This window comes from Melanotaenia boesemani, chromosome 10, assembly GCF_017639745.1.
Source record: "Melanotaenia boesemani isolate fMelBoe1 chromosome 10, fMelBoe1.pri, whole genome shotgun sequence".
Lineage (NCBI taxonomy): Eukaryota > Metazoa > Chordata > Actinopteri > Atheriniformes > Melanotaeniidae > Melanotaenia > Melanotaenia boesemani.
In genome coordinates, this window is record NC_055691.1 from 8096518 (window position 1) to 8118429 (window position 21912).

Below are 21912 nucleotides of genomic sequence, written 5' to 3' on the forward strand. Positions count from 1 at the left end.
TTGAGTATGATTTGTTTGAAAATCACACTAGAAAAAAGCTTTCATTGATGGATTTTAATTTATTGTGAGTTTTTCTTCAGTATTATTCAGAAACTTCATTTAGTTTTGGTCACACGTGCTTTTTTGTGTCTTACATTACCACAATTTTAAGTTAAAACTCTTAATCTTATTAGAGCTCCCTAAAGAACAGAATATATGCTTAATTTTCTAATCCTTTAAAACAATATTTTGGAAAATACACAGGTTTCTGAACTTAATCTATGTTTATATTTTATTTACTGACCGTGAGTAAGCAGGTAGCCTCTGTTGTCCGTCCATCAATAGTGATATCGTCCATAAGCTCCTCTTTGACTCTATCTGCCTCCACAGCTGCTTTGGCCTGTTGAACCATATCACTGTGGCAATCTTCTGCTTCCAGAGAATCACAGTGTTACACCATGAAATTATTAAGGAGACACATTCTTTTACCAAAAGATTAGAGTTTATGTTTTTACAGAAGTGGTTGGAAAGCAAAACAAGAAAGCACAAGTAACCTACAGTAGGAGGGGAAAAATTCATTTCCCAAAAATTCTAGGATACATTACAATGAACAGATACCATTGCACTGCTATGGGCTTGTGTTTTTGCAATTGGTAACATCTTAGCAAACAATTAAAATGAATGGAAAAATAGGCAGTCAATGTTGATAGATTATGTCATTTTGATTAAAATAACTTTGTACTGATACTTTAAATCCAGGTAAATCCAGGTTAGAGTATATCTGTACATACCCAAGTCTCGTGGCAAATTCAGGCTGATTCTTGGGAACACTCCCACCCCAGCCAGTGTGATCTCCTGCACTGGTAGGAAAGCCACCTGCAGTTGGAAGTGCTTCTCAAACACCTCAGGGATACCCGGCAGGTAAAGTACACGCAGACATTGCTCTGAACCAGCATCAATGTAACCCTGAAAGGCACACATAAAAACTAGAACTAGTCAACTCAATCTTTATATTACAATGAAGCATCCTCATTCCCATGCGCTCACTCCTGGGTAGATGTCCCAGGAGTCCACCCAGTCATTCCTATAAATAAAACTCACCACAGCTGGGATTACCATGGGCCATCCAGGTCTGATATTCTGTCCCTCCTCATGTTTTTCATTGACTCCCTGTTGCTGTGCATCTGGAAGCTGTCCATTCTTTTCCAAGGCCATGATCTGTACCCCTTCTTCTTCCCCAAGCTTCTCCTCCTCTCTTTGAGGGTATAAAATGCTGAATTTGAAGCCCACCTTGCCAGTGTTTCTCAGAGTTACCGCAACTTCTTTTACACTATAAAAAAGCTGAAAGAAAAAGAAAGAGATAGAGGCAATAATGTTCTGCTTTTAAAACTGCCAGCATGTTTGTTCTCAATGAATGTCATGTCAAACAGCCCTGCAGCATATGGCCAAACTACTCCACCTAGTGTCTTTTAAATCAGACATAGAAAAAAAATATTATTAAAGCCATGCAAGAATTAGATTAAACACATTGTGCATCTTGGAAAGACAGAAAAAAAGCCCCTCTTTCGCATTAGAGTTTTCTGCGCACAAAGAAACAAAGCAAAGTAAAGGCAAATACTAAATGATAAATGATTGAAAAACACTTCAAAATGGTTGCTTGTGCATTGACAACCTGGCCTGTTTGAAGACCTCCTAACTTATACGGATAATTCTAATCTTTGACTAAAAGAGAACACCATGATTAAAACAGAGAAAGGCAGCAAGAGAGGGAAGAATGCCGAATAGACAGAAAGGTCGGAGGAAAGTTCTGCTGAATCACTATTTTACCTAAATCAAAAATCAATGTGTCCTTGCTTTGAATATCAATGATAACTGATCCCAATGGCTTGAATACTTAAATAGAGGTTGGAAGTGAAAAAGGCCAAAGTGTGGAAATTAAGGCAGTGACATTCAGAATTACTGTGAATCCTTTTTTCTTGTCTTATTTTTCTAATATAAAATCTCACATGATATCACATGATATATCTATGTCTATCAATTACATGTCATGAAACAATCTGCTCAAACTCTGTAAAAACACAATCTACAATCTTAGATTTGCCAAAGCTTAATGTACGTCAGTGTTATTTCCAATATTGCACAATGCGTCATTCCATCAAGTGTTTAAAAAAGCTAATTATCTTTGTCTGAGAAACCATGTGATGCATGGAAGAGATGACAGATGGCTAAATAACAACAAGGACTAGACAACCAATTTAGCACAAAATAATTGAAAGTAGCTCAAATATAAATCCAGTTCCTCCAAATCCTGTGACTACCAGCAGTCCAACTCCAGTCATGTGCTCTACCTCAGTTGTAATTTAAACAGAACAATATCAATATAAACATACAGAATTATAAGAATGGTACCTTCTCAACATAAAGTAAACAGAGGTGTAGATGTTTAAAATTCAACAGCAAAGATGCACAAGACTTCAAGCAACTTGTCATATTTACTAATATTTTGTTGATATCCTTTAATGCTCCTTCCTCATCCTTGTCTTTACTGCAGCCACACTCAGTTCAATCTTTAGCAGAGGTCTTAACAGCTGATGTTCCATCTGACATATGAAATGATATTTTTTTAATCAAGAATTGTCACTATTTAGCGTTGTTGATGTGTTTTTACCAATCTTAATATGTCATAATGACTCTATCTCTGTTTATATAGCAACTTTTTTTTAAAAAAATTTAACCAATGTGATCTGGTAATCTGATTCTGACTTGGCTTAAAAGTTAACAAAAAGCTACCTAAAACAACTTTAGGACCAGAATGCCAAAATTACTACTGAATCTCTAAACTTTGATAACTTCATATTAAAAACAGATGTACTATCACAGGACCCTAAAGAAAAACATTGAAAAACACATGAAAAATTGTGCCAGGAGAAGTATACTGGTTGCCCTTTATTCAGAATGCTGATGGATCAGTCTCCTGCTTTCCTAATTAATATAAGCCAAATGTATAATTGTCTCTGGTAACATACTGAATGAATCCTTGTTTTTTAAATGAAAGTAATAAAAAAGCACTCATATTTGACAGGTGGAACTTTGGACTAAAAAAACAAACAAACAAACAAAACAAACAAACAACAACAACAACAAAAAAAAAAAACACAGGAAGCTAAATTCACAGTGTTCAGGGAATGTACCTGCAGTCCGAAGTCAAGATGGGTTGATTCAAGGCTATAACTGATTACTGAAGCTTCCCCTTTCAGCTTGATTTCATATAAAGGGCCTTCTTCCACGTAGCATTGTGCGACCACCTCTCTGCTGACATTTTCATGACCGAAGAACAAGAATGTGACGAGCTGCTGGTCACCTGGTTGTAGAAGACCGTATATTGGCCAGATATCAAATACCTGCACATAGAGAATATAAAAACAGTAGGACATACATAATTAATTCTAATTTCAGTTTAGGGCAAACACAATTGGCAAATCAAGAAATAATTCTACGACTACTGGACAGCCTTGCCTTCTGGAATACTGCTTGGTTATCAAAACTGATGTTTTTTATTTTTCTTTTTTGTTTTCTTTTCTTTTTAATACAATTTTGATGTTTAAAAACTAGTAATATGTTATTAAGTAATGAAAATATTTAAAGCTGCTAACCTAAAAACATTGCATATGGTTACATATGACCAGTGTGTTTTCTGCTTACTTTTATCAGAAAAGATAGACCAGGCTGTTATGGCATCATGAAGGTTACATCAAGTTATTAAGGATAATTCTGTTAATGAAACCATAAACATGTAGAAAGGTAGACTGCACACCAACAACAGAGGGAAAAAAAGAGTGCACAGTTGTGGAGTGTGAATTTGTTTTTACCTCCACAGTAATACTACTGTAATTCAGACACAAGGTTTGAGTTAACCATTAGCTGTTGGCTTCCTTCTGGAAAACTCAGGGAAACCCTGATTTGTTTTCAACTACACATTTGCCTACCTCCTCCATATGCACCAGGGATGGCAAGCAGCTTTGCTCATTTGCATTGGACCTCAGGCTGGGAGGAAGTGAAAAGGCAGGAGAGAGCGCTGAGGAGGGACGTGCCCATTCTTTAGTGTGACTCTCCAGATTCATCTGGTCCTTCTCTATTTCTACAATCGTTGTGTCTCTGAGAGATCAGAAGGTTAAAAAAACATCAGACAAATATTTTAGTTTTATCCAACAATGTAAGATTCTTTTTTTTTTTTATGTAGCAAATGCCATTTAGGGAAATCCTCTCACAGTGATTCCAGTCTTCTATATTAAAGAAAACAGTCACATAAAAAAAGCCATTTGGAAGCAGAGTAACATTTTTATACAGAAAATGCAGCCAACGGTAGATTACAAGCTTATATTTTATAGTCAGTGCATCATTGACAAATAATGTGATGCCCAAGTGAAAGGGAAATCTTCAGCACCCACAGCCCAAAGAACTCAGACTCTCGTTTTCTCTCTCTACTCTTCTCTCTCCTTCCCTGTGGGATCACACTGGGTGCATCCATCAACTTAATTAAACAGAGTGTTCTATAATTAAGAGGAATTTTAATAGGCAAGCAGCAGGAAACAGGTCGGGATAGATTGCAGTGAAGTGCTGAATAAACATGAAAAAGAATGAAAGAGATTTAATGAGTGAAACCATCTCAAAGCTGGGCAGAGAAAGTTGTATATTAAATCACAAAGCAACGGCTACATTGTTGCTATAGAGTATGTCTGTGTAGTGGAGTGTGCATCTATGAAAACCTCTGGGTCTGCATACGTATAAGACTGCACATACAGTTGCTGAGGATGGTGACGTTACTGTTCTGAATGGTAGGGAAGCAACCACCAGGGGGCACTGCTGTATGGTGATGAATGCTCTTTTAGGGGAAGAGCTTAAAAACATACAAATTAGTACGCCTAATGATATAAAGATATAACACTATAAGCAAATAAATTTCAAAAAATACAAAATTTTCTGAATAACGATTTAATAGGGGCTTGCACAAGAATTTGGGAGCTCTTGGGGTAGAAAAGACAGCTTTTAAGATGTGGGTTTCCTAAGAAGAGACCTGCTGGTTTGGACAGAGGAACAGATGGTGAGACAGCACATGATGACTCTGCAAGAGTTTTACTCAAAATGGAAATAGCCCCCTCTGACATCCTCATATATGTCTACTTTCTTCCACCTTTTCTTCCTGTTATGCGCACCATGGGTGTGATTGTTTTCCTGTATTCACACTAAAATATCTGCACAACACTGAACCGCAAACATCTAAGCTCCAACAGTCTGTCAGCAAAAAGGGAATGATGAGAAAAACGTACAGGTATGATGCTGGAAAAATTACTTGGACTGGTGCAGACAATGGATGCTGGGACATTTGTAAACCAGTGTGTGCCTGTGTGAGTGATTAAAAAACTGAATTTAAATCCTTTTTTTCGTTTTACTGTTTGATTTTTAAATTTCCAGCTAGCTTAAGTTATATATTCTAATATCATAAAACACCCACCAACAGGGACGGGCAATTTAAAAAATTTCTAATGTAAATAATCTTTTTTTGTTAAATAGTTTCACATTATAATCTGAATTCAGGTCCATATACAATGGTACTGTCAGCCAGTCTACACTAAGAAAATAAAGATTTTCATGAACATAGTTATTTTTAATGTAATTTCGCAGTTTTGTTGTTACTCAGGCACATGAACCTGATCACTATAATATGATGGCTAAATGTGACTCCTGCACAGCAGTGTCATAATGGAGTATAGCAAGATCCTTACATGTTCAAATTATGTAAAGTGTAAAACGAGTATGTGGTTGGAAGCTAAACATTGGTTCCATGTCTTTCCTGTTATTACCTTATGTAATGACAAAGCTGAACCAATCTAATCTACAGCATGCAAACTAATGCAAATAATTTACTCTCGTATTCTCAGTAATTATTGGTGAAAATACAAATCACATTGTATTAACGCTGTAATAGTTTCTACACCAAATGTACTGTGCTCAAACAGCTTTTCTTCCTTTCTTTTCTGTTTTAGTAACAGAGATGTACTCTCTAAAACAAGCCAATTAAATAATTTCCCAATGCCAGTTCTGGGGGCAAGAATTTAGTTTGCAAATTCTTCTAAATCAGTCCAGTAACTATCTCTCCTTCCCAGAGGAAATACATGTATCTATGATAATATTCAGGTGTAGTATTGTAATGCATCCTGTAGGCTATGTTGGACCACAGTTTCTGATAATCACCATTCTATGAGATGGGCTAATTAGGTTAGTTATCATCTTAGATTGGACTGCAGCCATCATCCAAACAGCAGGACTAAAAGTCAGCAAGCTGTCTTGCAGACAGTAATAATTGTGCCATGCCAATTAGTGCCACGCCAAGTCTGAGCCAACAAGAACTCATGACTACTGTAGACTTATTGGATGTGATATTGAAAACTGATGCTTCTTCTTTGCACTCAAAGGCCAGATGTTTCTAAGTGTTGATGGTATTTTTGATCAGTGTAAAATGAGTATAAGTTGTCATTTCCCTCTTAAGGGATCCATAAATTTGACCTCAGCCACTTTGGAAACTCAGAGCAGAAAGTATTACATTTTATAAGACTTCAATTCCCACAATTTTCATCACAAGCTCAGAAGGAAAATACATCTTCAAAGATAAGCATCACATTGGTCTACAGTGGATTCTTTTGGTAAAAACAAAAAGCAGACAGCTTGCAGTTAAACACACAAGTTAAATTAGACACAAAACTAAATACTTTTTCTGTTTGGAAGTGTGGGTTTATCAGTCCAGGAAACAAGATGTTGTTAAAGAATGTTTTCACCATTTTATACTTTGTGTACCTTAAGTTTAACTCAGGGATTTCAAACTCTGGTTCTCGAGAGTCACTGTCCTGCAGGTTTTAGATGCTTCCTGTGCTGCAACACCTGATCTGCACAATGACCATTAATTTGATTCAGGTGTGTTAAAGACCCATGTGACTTTTTGACCCTAAAACTTTGTATTCCGGACTCGTTTGATGGCACAGTGACATCTATTATGTTCATTTCTGAAGCCATCGCTGCCTAGCAGCGTCCTGGCTGAGAATGCTGCATGACTTTGCAGCTGAGTTTCGCTTTGCACACATATCACATGCTAGCAAGCAGTTGTAAACAAACTGGCCATTATGAACGCGCACTGTGGCTGATTCAGAAAAGAAACGTTAGAAGGCAATATCTGAGGAATAGAGGAAACCAAAAAGAGACAGAGCAAGAAATAAAACAAGAGTCAACATAAGATGTTTTTTTTTACTATCAGGAAGGAGCTCTCACTAAAGGTAGGATGCAAAATAGATGACAAATTAGCCGTTGATAGGGGTGCCACTGTCTTGCACTGAGAAAATGGCAAAAGTCAAGTAGTGCATCTTTAAAGCAGGGAAATATCTAAAACCTGCAGGGCAGTGGCCCTTGAGGACTAGAACTTCAGTTAGTGCCTCTTAATTGTGGTCCAAGTCAAGTGCCACTGTTTCACATGTTTTCACACAACTGGCTGCAATGAATGGCTCATTAACAGGTTTGCAAAGAACTTAATGAGGATGTCCATTAATCTGACTTAGGTGTGTTGGTGTAGGAAAACATAGAAAAAAAAAACAAAAAAAAAAACATGCAGGCCAGTAGTACTTGAGGACCATAACTGAAAAACCCTGCCTTGAGTTAACAAATTCAGGGTGCCTGTCATTATTAATTTTGATCAGTTAATTATTTATGACACAGTCATCTACTCCTTTATGTATTTATTAAGCTAAAGAGCAATTAAAATGTTGGAATAAGCTTATGCTTTTAATTTCCATCTTGCTGAAACAGAGTTGTAACAGACATTGCAGTATCTACAGAAATTCTACTGCCTCTATCTATGAAAAGGATAAATGCATAGAAAAGAGTTTGCTCTATTGAAAATCCCATCTCCAAGGGCTGTGGTGTAATTACTGATAGGGATGTAATTAGCTGAACATGGGTAGATAGTGCAGGTTTTGTGTGGGAGAAAGAGACTTTAGAGGAAGCATGTGCACGCTGAGTGAATTCTCCATTTAATTAGCACGGTGGCCTATGAGATGGATTGTTAGGAGAGGTCACAATCTAAGAAGGAAAGGGTGAAGAAAAGAGGAGCTTGATAAGGATTAGCCAGGAACCAGAAGCAGAGGAGTATTCAGAGAGAGTGGAGCAAAATGAAAAGAAAAAAATAAGCAAAGTAAAACTTACAGATGACAAGACGAAGGAGAGAGAGACCAAAAAGACAAATACCAATAGATGAAAGAGGCTGAGAGGAAAAAGCTGATTGAGGACGAACAAATCTTGCACAGCTACTGCAGTTGTTTCGTTCAGGGCTTGAAAAAGGTTCACTGTAAAGTTAATAAAGTACACAATCAGTAAATGTGTCTTCCCCAGAGAATTTATAATGGATTTGGCTTTCAACTGAGAGTTAAATGTATAGCTGCCGTACAGAAGCTTCCCAGTTGGCAGATTTAATGAATTGCATAGATCCATTCTGTTTCCCAGAGAGCAAAAAATGTTTGGCCCAAATGCGGCCCACATCTGCAGTTTTGGTTTGGCTCAAATTCAGCCTTGAATGATGCCGTTGACGCTATGTGAGTGAGGCAGCCAAAACTTAGCCACATCTCCACCTGATGTGGGCCGCTGTGAAATGTTTTTTTTTTATTGTTTTTTTTCCCCCCATATTTGGCATTGACTTACAGCGCTGATGTTATACCAGTGTGGCCGCCAAAATTATATCCCAGCAGGCCTTACAGTGCACCACAAGCTCATTAACTTCCTTTAGTAGTGCACCACATTGAGAATAATGATAGATAGCTTGTCTTTGACAAGAGGCAAGCTTTGTTGGGAAATTTTCATCATCTATGCTTGTAAACTTTTTTTGCACAATTTTCTTAAAATCTTAAATATTCATACCGTTATACATTTTCTGTTGTTGGGGCAAGCAGAAATGCATGAAAGCATACAGTGTATTTATTTACTTTTAATGGATCTTAAAAGGCAATGGCAACTGCTCACTGACAAGAAGAAATAACATGTAAGGATATTTTTAATGTTTAAACCACTGACTCACAATCAAAAAAGCAACTGGTACCAGTTCTCCTTTGTCACATTACAGAGCCAACTGTCTACACAGGCCAAGTAACAGCCTATAAAAATTATTTATGCTTCCCTTCATTCACCCCCCCCCGCCTTCTTTTTTTTAACCCTGTCCTGTCCAGCATCCTAACATACATAACGGTGGTCTGTGTGCCATATTTTGCTTGACAGATTTGCTCTACCAAGGGAGACATGTTATATACATGGTTGCCCTTGATATGTTTATTATTTTTATTGTAATCCTATTTTCTTTAGTCTTTATATGTCAGTGCCGAACCTGACAGGGAGATAGAGGAAGAGGGAAAAAAAAGGGAGAAAAGACAGGATTAAAATGTGGAGATAACAGTTGTCTAGGCTGCCTAAAACACACCACAAAAAAACAATATAAACTATAACAGTACTACATGATACATAAAGAAAATAGGATAATTCAACTTAATTCAACCCTTACTAAAACAGGAACTAGGCTTTGGATTAAAATATATATATTTTTCCTAGCCAAAATAGGTAATAGCTCAAGCAGTGGTTAAAAGAATACTCACACAATATACAATCTGTCACGGTTATTGCAAATTAGAACATGCAGTATATGCTTAATTATTACCTTTCCAGGAATTCTTGTTACCCTCTATTATGTGTGCGATTTCGGTGATTTTGTAGTCAATTTTGTTTTATCATATTTTACAAATGCATCCTGTATTATTTATTATTAACTGTACTAAAGACAACTACCATGATATACTTTTATTATGTAAATGTTAAAATGATCAGTGTAAACAAACCTGATATCAGTGTGTTTGTGGTCGACCAGAAAAGACCAACGGTAGAACACAGGCAGCGGGGAGCAGTTGGTGATTGTGATAACTTTCTGAGTCTCTGTGTTGTTGGACACACAGCCAAAGTTCACCATGGAGGAGGAGAAGTGGAGGTTTGGGTAGTAGACCTCAGCATGCAGCTCCACAAGGTCTTTTTGTGTGTGTCCCAAGTAACGGATTTCAAGAGGCTAGAGAAAAATATCAGTGATGGAAAAGAATCCAGTTGGTTTAGCAATTGACTGAGTATAGTAAATATATATAGCTTTTAATCCCAGTAGCTCCCAATCTTTTGCTTATTGCAAGTAAGAGTTTCTAGAAAGTGCCAATCACCACCATTTTATATATTTTTGTTGTTTTTAGTTAGTAAAGCACTTTGGGCGGCATGAGCTGTTGGAAATGTGCTATATCAGTAAACTTAAACTTAAACTTAAACCAGTTTCTGCAGGGAGGTACTTTGGAGGCAGAACCAAAGCACAGCAGATTCCATCCTCTAATTTTTATCCTCTTCACCATGTTTAGCCTTTCACTTACCTCATCCACAATTCGTGACACCCGATCCTGATAGAACGCTGCATCAAAGCAAACCCACAACTCAGCCTTCATTCTGTCACCTAAAACAATAGACTGGAAAAAGACAAATAACATTTATAGAATGCAAGGCCTAAATTGTACATTTTAGTCTTGCAGCTTGGTGAAAAATTTTGTTACTATTATTTTAGCTAATGGCTTGCAAATCCCAAAGTTCACGAGTCTTTTATAACTTCTCACAAATTAATGACAGAATTATTGTAATCCTGCCATGGGACCCAGACTTATCAAAATGCCACCACTCAAAGACTTGGAGGAGACCGGAAAGACATTTTAATCTAGATTCTAAATGTTGGAGTTTAATTTTCACAAAGAGCTACTATCTGAGCTGTGAAAGAATTAAACATCGATTAAAGATTACAGTTTACTTAAAAAAAAATTGTGAATTAAAAGATGTCCATTTACACTTTACCTGCACATGTAAAACTGCAAAATGTAAAGCAGGTTTAATAAACTGCACCTATTACTTGTAGGGAGTTGAAGACGACAAGTAAATTTACTGAAGCACACAGTTTTGTACAGTGTTTGTGTTAATTTTGATTCTGTGATGTGCATACTTGCATCTCATCAATTTTTACTCCTTGTCACTCCTTTTTAGATAAGACGGAACAGGCTACTGCAAGCATTAATGATTTAGCACCGTGAAAGTCCTCCATGCAAGATGCATGCATTTCAGATATAAGCAAAAAGTCAGCCCATTCTAACTTATCAACTTACAAAGTAATCATCCCTCACAAACTCACAAAAAAAAGCTAAACATGCTAACTAATGCAATTATGAAAAATAATGCAAGACAATAGCATTAATTTAAAGTGAAGTTGATCTTCAGGTTTGTAAAAATCCATCCTTGGGTTGTGATATTGTATGGACTAATTAATGAGAAATCCTTTTTCCTTTAGTTTTACTATATGGGAACATACTAAATATCTGAGAGCCACCAAAATTAACAACACTCTTTTTCCTTGATCTTAAAAAGAAAAGAAACAAACAAACAAGCAAATCTCTCTCTCTCTCTCTCTCTATATATATATATATACTGTATATATATATATATATATATATATATATATATAAAAGAAAAGATTTAAGTGAAAACGAGATGTATAAATAAACACCTTAGTTGTGGCTGAGCTGTGGTCACCAGGGGCCTCACACACAAAGAAAGGCTCCACAAGAGACAGCTCCATGGATAAAGACAGAGATGACTCATTCTTTAATATCAACTTCTCATATTGGGGCAGCAGACTCTCCCCTTTGACCTGTAATTCAAAGATGCACAGCAGAGGGACAGGAGTCTTATATGAATTGATGAGAATTTATCTGATCCTTCAGTCTTTCTAATTCTAATTCTATAATTCAATCTCTGTTGTTGTCTTTTGCAAGCTAAAATCCACATATTTAAAGACATAATGTTGTAGTTTAGAAATTTCTTTTTAAAGAGCACAAATGTCTAACACAAGCATTTGAATAAATGTTATTTCAATCCTGCATAGAACACAATTTTCATGGTTATGTGTAACCTAGATAAAGTTTTCAAAATATTCATATAATCCATTAAACTCATTTTGCATTTAACAACATAAAAGATCCTCAAACTGAAAATGCATTAAAAGTAATTACTATGAATGGTAAATTTATTTGTAAATATTTGTGATGATATGCAGTGTCTACACATCAGCAAAAGGCTACAATTACCTTACATCCATAATTTCAATAGTGAGAAAAAAGCACACACAGTGATATTTGTCAATGGATGTAAACGCAGATTCAAGTGAAAGTCCTTTTCACATAGCAAACCTATTGATTTAGGACTTTCAGATGGTCCTTTTAGTATAACCTGTATGCAACCATAAGCCATATTATAATTACTTATTTTTGTATATTTGTTGTAGAACAATAAGCTATAATTTTATATCCACCCGCTTAATATAGAGTAGCTCTTCCCTTGTTGAGCTCCGACCAGGCAGGATTTGGAAAAAGACATCTGAAAGTATCTGAGCATGTCTGATGTCAGTTTGCCAGAAATAGATTCTTTTGGCCCTGTGGATTTTAAAGTGGCGCTTTTCTAGATATGGCTTGCTTCCCACAGATTTGAATACATCCCATCAGACTGGTTTGGGGAGTTTGGAAAACAAATAAATGTCTGACTCTTAGAGGTATTCTGTTAACCCCATTTAAGCATATAGGGGCATGTCCCAGTCTTTAGTCTTCCCATTTTGCTCATTTGTAGCAGATTGTCCACTTACTAAATTGCTGTAAACTTTGGTATTTGTGATTCTTGAGTAAGATAAGATAACTCTCTATTGTCATCACACACTCATGTGCAACCAAATTTAAGGTGTTCAGATCAATACAGTGTGCAAAAGACTGGACAAATACCCCCACAAACACAGTTTGTTTTGTTGAGTGTTACTTTACCAGTCAGTGGTTTTAATTATGGCTGATTGGTGTAAGCCAGCAGTGTGCATTAAACATGTCCATTTAGCTAAATAGGTTAAATACCTGGTTAGCGAGATATATAGAGACTGAGCATATTTTCCATTTTAAGAATGTACTTGAAAAAATTTTTTTTATTGGAGTTTCACTTTTTATAGTCATTATTAGACACCTAATAACCATCTCAAAAACATTTTTAGACATTGAATTACTCTGTGAAAATCAACAATCTTCAATAAACTTTTTAAATTCATGACATATTATTCCAAAACTGAATTTGATAAATGAACGGTGTTCCATGTAACATAATATGTTCTGGAAGAAATATTGTTTATTCATGTTTTCAGGACCAACCTTCTCTATGTAGAAGTTTAGCTGCTTTGAGGAAATACTGAGCACTGGAGTCACAAACCGACAAGTCACATCTACTGACATGATGGTCTCTTGGCAACCCTGGGGGCCAATAATGCCATGGCACACAAGATGCTCATGTACAACCTGGAAACACAGGAAATTACATTCTTAACATGTACTCTAAAGTACATACTCTGCCTATGATCACAAAATTCTAAGCATTTATTCATTTTAAAGCTTGCAACCAAACATAATTACCTCAGGAGAGTCAGAAGATACTGTCAGCACCATGTCAACAGATGAGCCTGGTGGAAGCTCGGCCCGAGATGGACTTAGGGAGAACACAGGCTTCTCTCTGCTGGAGGGGGGTAAAGATCCACGCCTTAAAATATCTTTTTGCCTGGAAGTGGAAATGGGGGGTAGAACGGTTCTTCCAGACAAGCTGCCCCCTTTACGTTTTGTTGTGGAGGACAGAAAGCCATCAATCTTCCAGTATAACCGGTGTATCCGTTTGCCATGGTTGGTCAGTCTGAAGCAGTAATGGCATGAACTGTGGCTTATAAGACATCAATATCATAAATTAGAATTGAGACAATTATAACAGCTACATTTCCAGTTCTAAAATACAAAATTATTCTGGCAACTTCAATTCATGAGTTCATTTCTACCTGAAGTGTGTGCCTAAGTCAAGGCTGGGCCCAAAAGGCCTATCACTGACAATTGTTGTGCCAGTGCCTATGGCTGACAGAGAAACAGTGTGTGTTTGACTGTCCTGTATGGATACTGCCAGCTCGTCCTGGAAGTGAAGTGTGTCCTTGAGGCGAGCCACCACCTTTAGCTCCAGCTGGCTCTCTGGTGGTATTTTTCCCTCTCTGGGCTCAACTCGCCAAGAAGAACGTCTATGGCTCTGAGGAAAGAGAAATCCAATCTGTATTTGATGAGCTGAAGTGTTATAATGTAATGCCTGCCTTTGAAAACAGGGGTGTTCCAGTAGCTACTTTCATGACTGAAATGCGATGCATTAAAATATCTCCCTTGAGGGGGTACTTTCCTCTAACTGCTCCACACAGGCCTGGAGACTTAAGCATTGCATGGACCTTGAAAGATAGATGCGTATATCGAATACCTGTATAATCACATCAGTATTTTAGCACAGCATAAGATCTGGGAGTTAACAGAAAAGTGGTGGCTCTCTGTCTGATTTAAGTAAGACTAAATGCATCATTATTATGAGCAGCATCATGTGTCAAGTTACACCACATGGATGTGAAGAGTTAAGTGTAGCCTATATAATGACATATTTTAAAATTCATAAAAGCATAACACACACTTTATTTTTTTAGTTCAGTTTTTTTAAGTGTATTTTCTATTTTAATTAGGAGTCTGGAACATCACAACACATAACTTTTTTTGTCCACACTCTTCATTAATAGACATTACTCTGACAGTAAGCCAGCGCAGGATCCTCCAGCAGCAGCTTTGTACGTTTCATTTTCAGCCTGGTCATAAACAGAGGTGAACATCATCTGCACTGAATGCAGCTGCTGCTGCTCCAAGAAGACCAAGCCTCCTGTGAGAGGGGTCTGCACAGCACCTGCTCCTCATTGGGACGAGTAAACTACGTTCATTCACTGTCAAGTCTCAAAAAATCTCCAATAAATACCAGAAAAAGTCACTAGATTTGTAAAACTAGTCGCTTTAAAAAGAAACCACTAGGGGGGTCTGAAAACTCACTAACTATAGCGACAAAGTCGCTAAGTTGGCAACACTGAGGAATAATAAATTCCCCCAAGACCCACCTCTTTTCACACATAAGCCAATCACAGTGCTAGTTGTCCCCTGCTCACACGCACATTGGCTGCTGTCTTCTTCATTGGTGTTCATCTCCTTTTCTCATATTGAAGTTAGTTAGTTAGTAGAGATGAGATTTATGGCTCTTTGAAGGGAGCCGGATAATGAGGAGCCGTTCCTTTCAAAGAGCCATTCAAAAGACTGGCTCGTTCTCACAATATCTTACAAAATTTCACAATATATAAGAATGACAAACAGCCAAAATATGCACCTATATAAAATCTACTATACAGGATTAAATAATTATAGGAAACATATAGATAAAAAGGGATAAACCTGAGCAGTCAGTGCAAATTCCAGTAAATGTTTTGGATAGAACTCACAGTATTTGTTTTCAAACAATACTCTCTGCCCATAAATGCTTCACATGAATGGAGCGTGTTGGACATCAGACTTCTATGATGTCACACATGTTATTTATTTTATTTTAATTTTACTCAAACTACTACTTATTCATTTATTCATTCAGTCAGTCATTTTCAGCTGGAAGGGGGGATTGGGCTTGGCGTGTGTGTATACGTATGAATGTGTGAAAGATTTCATTGAGTGTTTTTATTTTTATGTTTATAATCATGTAAAGAACTTTGTGTTGCCTATAGCATAAGAAGCGCTTTATAAATAAAATTTGATTTGATCTGATTTGATGAAGGCAGTGTCAAAAATTTGTATATAAAAAGAATGGCTCACAAATGAACGGCTCACAGCTGTAAATCGGTTCCCATCGTTCATTTAAAAGAGTCGTTCAAAAGAATGGATTCGTTCATGAACGTGACATCTCTACAAACCAGCAGCTAATCTGCACCTTACTGTGAACTACTGGGCTGAGGAGGGGAGCAGAAGTTTGTTAGCGACAAAATAAATTCAGCTGTAACTACTACAAGATAGAGACCGGCAAATGTATTGGTAGCCATTGCGCAAGTAGATGAAAAATCCACTCGCACTGTCTCACATTTTAGTCGCAAAATGCAACCATTTGGTTACAGTGTGGAGCCCTGTCAAGGCAGGTGAGCCAATACTTTTGGCAATATAGTGTTGATAGATAGATGTTACTTTGGAAGTCATATGTTACTTTCTCAAGACAAGAGAGCTGATGCAACATGAACTGGGAGTGGGTCGATATATGGGTGATCACCGTAAAGGAGTGGGTGGAGTCTTAAGAACAAAAAGAGCACAGGGGTTGGTGGACTCCCAAGAGTGAGGAGGAAGATGAGTGGAATCTTAATAATCACATCAAACCTGCTGTGTCCCGCAGCTTGATTTACATTGATTGAATGCAGCACTAGTCTCAACACTGTAAAATTCTAGTTTGTGCTGTAGCCCTTTACAGCTATCATGTAAAATATAATACAGAATAATACAATCAATAAATAATGGCGTGATTGTAAGGTGTAAGGTGTCTCTGTGTGAATTTTTTATCATGAGACAAAACAGCTTTTGTCAGCTCTATTTATATAGGTACTTCACTTACATGGTTTATAACAACCAAACAAAGGTTACCAAAACTCTGTCCAGGTAAAGGGTTCTTCATGTAAACAATTATGATCATGACCTGACTTAAGAGCTCTGTTCTGTTCCTAATATTTAGCTGAGTAGTTATTTTTTACTATGATAATAATTAATACAAGTTCAAACTGGATTAGGGGAGGATTCATTCTCACTGATGCACACTTAAAACAGCTATCCAGTGTGGATACCTTTTGCAGTCTCCCCACAATCTTCTGTCAGCAAGTCTATTTCTGTGGCTCTTTGCCAGCCTATTGAGTGAGATGTAATTCGAGCAGAATCTGCATCGATTGACGCCTGAGAATGCAGAGGAGAAACTCCTTCCCTCAACACTGCCTTAGAGGAGAGGACAGGGTCACATAACTGCAGTTACACTGGGCTTGCCTGTGTGTGTTTTATTTTGTGTATGTGCATAGCTCTGTCTATGCCAGCTTTAGAGGTATTGAGGAATGGGTTCAGTCACAAGTTTGTGACTGTGGATATCAGGCAACGCTGATAAGACAATGCAGCTTGAGAGAAGCTTTTAGGAGGGAAATGAAACACTGAATATGAGGCAGTGTAGCTTTCAGGTTTCGGCATATTTCTGTATTTCTTTTACAACGAGTAAGTACATAAAATAAAAACAAGTAAAGAATAAAAATTTGTTAAAGTCTTTCAAGACAAACAAGAAATAGCAGTTCCCATTATAAAAACTATTTAAAATAAGTTAAAAGGCTTAAATTATTTTAGCTATTGTAAAAAAATTTTTTTTTTGTATCTATACTATCTGCTTGTGTCTTGCTAAAGCCACTCATGCAGTATTGAGCTTCATTTATGCTATAGATGGATATGCAGACGGACTGAGTTTTGTCCATCTTCTGTGTAGGCTACGCAAGTAATTTGGTCCACTTTCAGGAAGCTTAACTTTCCGTTGCTTGACGCAGAAAACAGAGCAATACCACTGGAAATCACGGGGGCAGTGCTGAGCAGAATAGCTGACATGCAACCAGGGAAAGAATTAAACCAGTGGAGAAGAAGAGAATCAGCAAGGGAACAAAAAAGCAGAAGAATGAAGACGAGCACAACAGCTGTAGAAATGGTGTGAGCTTTTGAAGTAAGACTATATGCAAATATTTTGGGTGTGTTGGGCAGTTGCAAACAACTTTATAGTGGCGCATTACTGCTGCCAAATGGTGTCTGAAACTGACGTTGGCTCGCAGGATTGAACTCTGAACTTAGCACTTCCTGCTAGTGGAGGAATTGACTTAACAACCATGGCAACGCAAAACACGCATGCAAGTATGAGGACGGCAACACATGCCAACGTTTGAAATGGACGTTATTTACGCACATAAGGGATCATAAATGGGCCTTTAGTTGTGATAGGGGTTTGGTGTTGTGTAAGTGTTGATGTTTGTACCATGCATGTGGTAAAGTGGGCTGGAATGGGTGATTGGTTGATCAGGTGCAGGGCTCTAGAAATGTCCATCAAAACTGGAATTTGGCCAAAGTTCAGTTGTGTGTTCTGAACATGAACTACAGGCCCCTGCCCAAAGCATGACAGGATCACCTCCTGGAACAGAACATAAGAAAGCAGAATTAGTTGAAAGAACACTAATTCATAGAAAAAGCACACTCATCAAATTAGACCAAATTTTATTTATAAAGCAGTTTTCATGCAAATCATAAGGGCTCATAATTTAAAAGCCGGGTAGAATAATAAGAAGGCCAAATGCAATAAGAAATTTATAAACTACTAAAAGAACCTTAAACGCAATCCTGAAAAGAATGGGGAGCTCATGCAGTGATTTGGTTCTAATCAACACATGTGCAGCACATGTGCAACAGAATAATGAAGTAACTGTAGGTTTTAATTAATTTATTTATTTTTTAATGTACTTTTTAATGTTTCCTGTGAACTCCACAGTAATGCTTTTGATTTTAAATAATGTTCACTGGCTCTTTATCATCAGCGCAACATAAAATCAATCCTGTGCCTCTTGATGATAACAAGTAGAAGCATGTGCAGACTAAAAAGGATTTGGGCTTAAAATTGATTTCTGGGGCATCCCACATTTGATTTATAATAACCACCACACCATCATACTTTCGAAAAATCATAAAACTGTTAGAAGTGGTTTTTGGTGGATTATCTTAATAGACAAGTTATATGAATACAGGCACTGTTTGGTTGTTATTTAGCTGTGGACACTTAACCAGCAATAACAGAAGCCTTCCTACTCAAATTCACTGACCAAGGGTTGCTGAGGGCTGCCAAATACTGCAATATGTAGATTGTGTTGGAGCCTCCCAACAGCATTAGCCACCAAAGACACAGGAAGCTCCACTGAACTTCCTGGAAGAAGAACTCCTCTGGGCACAGAACTCCCAAAAACCAGTGATGGACTCTGCTCACTTTCCTGAAAAAGTGACGGGGTAGAAATAATGTTTTTAAATGCAGGATTACAATTCCAACATCTGTGGTACATATGGAATTTTAATAACAGGTATGCAGGACCAAAATCTGCTAATCTGAAAATAAAATCACAGAATGTTAAATATAGTCTGTCACTTAAATTTTTTTATAAGTCAGTTAAAGTGATGAATGATTTAAAACATTAAATGTTGCAAAAATTATCATCAATTCTTGCTATGATTGCATCTTCTAACCTTTATTCTTAGCATTTTATTTTATTATAGTCTTTTTCTATTTGTTTTTATTTACTTTTTTGATAGATTTTTTATATATACTGTGACAGAACAATATCAACAAACTGGGAGGGAAGTTTAAAACCACTCTTACTATTATACAGTAAATGCAGGTCTTTAAAAAATAAATAAATAAATAAATTTATATATACACTACCGTTCAAAAGTTTGGGGTCACTTTGCCATGGGATTCAATAGGGAAGTGACCCTAAACTTTTGAACGGTAGTGTATATATAAATATATATATATATATATATATATATATATATATATATATATATATATATATATATATATATATATATATATATATATTATGTTTAAGGCTTTAAATTAATCTGATTTATTTAATCAGTTTACACACAACATTCATTTACATACGTAGTCAAACCCTTTAGCAGCCACTTGGTTTAAGCATAATTTACAGTAGTGGCAGTCTGCAGTATTTTGGTAATAAACATGACCTGCAGGTTTTAGTTTGTTTAGTTTAGTTTGTTTGGTTTTTTTGCTGTCTTTCTTCCTACTTTATTTTGTAGTGTTTTTCTCCTTGTGTGGTTTGTTAGCTTTACTTTGCTTTTGAAGGAAGAAAAGCTGCTTCTAGTCATCTGCTTCTCATTTGGTAATCAATTCCTCTGCATATGTGCTCCAGGTTTTCCTTTATACTTAGCTAGTTCATTGTATGTGTTATGTTAGTTGTGGTTTCTGTCATCGGTCTCCCAGTGTCTTCCTCAACTTTCTTTGTTTTTCTCTTAGTTTTGTTTTTATTAGCTTTTTTGTTACTTTTGGATATCCTGCCTGTGCAACTCTTATATAAACGTTATCCCTATGTCCTCCTGACTCCTGTGTCCTACTCTACATTTGGGTCCTACTCCTTACACAAATTGTGACACAAACTTAAGAGAATAAACGTGACAGAAAATGGTTTCAGGTTCAGACAGGCTGGGTCACTCAACTTTATCATACCCTGATATTTTATAAATTTTGGAAAAGATTTATGACAAGGACTGATTTCAAGTTATCCTTCCTTCTATTTGGTCTGGTCTTCTACATGAGCTTTTTATGTAGTTCAGTAAGGGAGTTCTATTCTTTGCCACCTGCACTAACTCTGTGGTGTCTGGGCTTTCTATCCTGGAATACTCTTTAACTTAAATGTTCTTATGCTGTCAACATCACCTCATTCTAATACCATTCTTTATTTTATATATATTTATTGCTATTTTCTGTCATTTTCCCTCCCTCCTGACTTCAATGCAAACCAACTCCTCCAAGTCCTAAGCTAAGTTAAGATTGGCTTCTGGTTCAAGTTGCACATTGAAAGGGCAAAAATAATATCAAATATTCCACCGCCTTGCATATATATATATATATATATATATATATATATATATATATATTATAATATTATTTATTATTTTTTATGATGCTGATCTCTAACACGTCGTCTTGCACATTTTAGCTGTTCTCCACTTTCTTACATATCAAAGTATCAACCGATACGTTTTTTCATTGATCCAATTATAACATCTTTTTCTGCCACATAAATGCATGATTTGCATACAAACACAGTATACAGGGATTGATTTAACCTCAGCAAGCAAGCCATAGCAGGCAGGCAGATTGCTGGGGTTGGTCAGGAGCACTTGATGTTCATAGGTGTGACCAAGGAAACACCTTTGGAAGTTTAGAACTGGAGGCTCCACCATAATCTTCGGTACAACACATCTATCAGTAAAGAACAAAAGGCACAGGCAAGAACCGAAGAAGAAAAACAGAGAGAGGAGGGGAAAAGAGGAGAAGTTCATTCATAATTCAACATTAATTGTATTACCAGGCAAAATAAAGTATAAAGTCTATCAATTACAACCTAGTCACAAATAGGTCAGAGAGGTCAGATTACTATTGCCATATTCTAAGCTATGATGCAGGTGACATTTTATGGTATTATCATGTAAAGTAGTTTGTGAGTGTTTAAATGCATCCTTTGCTCATTTTGCAGCACCTGTGTGCAAGTTCAATGGGCCACAACCACAGCTTGTTAAAGCATGTCACTCCATGAGTTCAGTTGAAATTACTGCCAAAAAACAGTGTACCTCATGTAAGGAACACTGAAGTTAGATGACCGTTTCTTTTGTTTGTTGTCTGTTTTTTGTGGGAGTGTATAGATAGATTGTCCAGCAGCTATAATCTGCAACCTTTGTATACCAATCAAACAAAACATTATGATCACTTGCTAAATATTGGAAGGGGTTTCTTTTCTCCAAATTTAGGATCATTATGTTGCCAGGCTGGGGTGGTAAATGCAGGGTACAGGTATTCCAACAGAACATTGCTTTATAACAACATGAGTAGTGTAATAAACTTAACCCATCCAAGTTTGTCCAATAATGGGCTGCAATCTCAAGGGCAATCCGCGTCAAGCTTGTTCAGACTGTCCCCAATCAATGTGGCATTATGTTGTACACATGAAGTACAGCATCTCAACAAATTAAATATGTGGTAAACTACATTACTCTATATTCATCTAAGAAGACATCTCACAGAGTTGTCTATGAAAACATT

General features: G+C 36.8%; 1 protein-coding gene across 1 annotated transcript in view; it reads right to left on the bottom strand.

Annotated features, from left to right (window-relative positions):
* The window catches only part of hydin (HYDIN axonemal central pair apparatus protein), an 89407-nt gene that overhangs the window by 46445 nt on the left and 21050 nt on the right, over nt 1-21912 (bottom strand). Inside the window, 15 exon segments of the mRNA XM_041997011.1 lie at nt 284-411; nt 771-945; nt 1081-1320; nt 3171-3380; nt 3966-4134; nt 9900-10120; nt 10464-10556; nt 11636-11779; nt 13311-13454; nt 13569-13866; nt 13979-14217; nt 16231-16313; nt 17991-18216; nt 18899-19063; nt 20940-21075. Coding sequence (XP_041852945.1) covers nt 284-411; nt 771-945; nt 1081-1320; nt 3171-3380; nt 3966-4134; nt 9900-10120; nt 10464-10556; nt 11636-11779; nt 13311-13454; nt 13569-13866; nt 13979-14217; nt 16231-16313; nt 17991-18216; nt 18899-19063; nt 20940-21075 — 2671 coding nt within the window.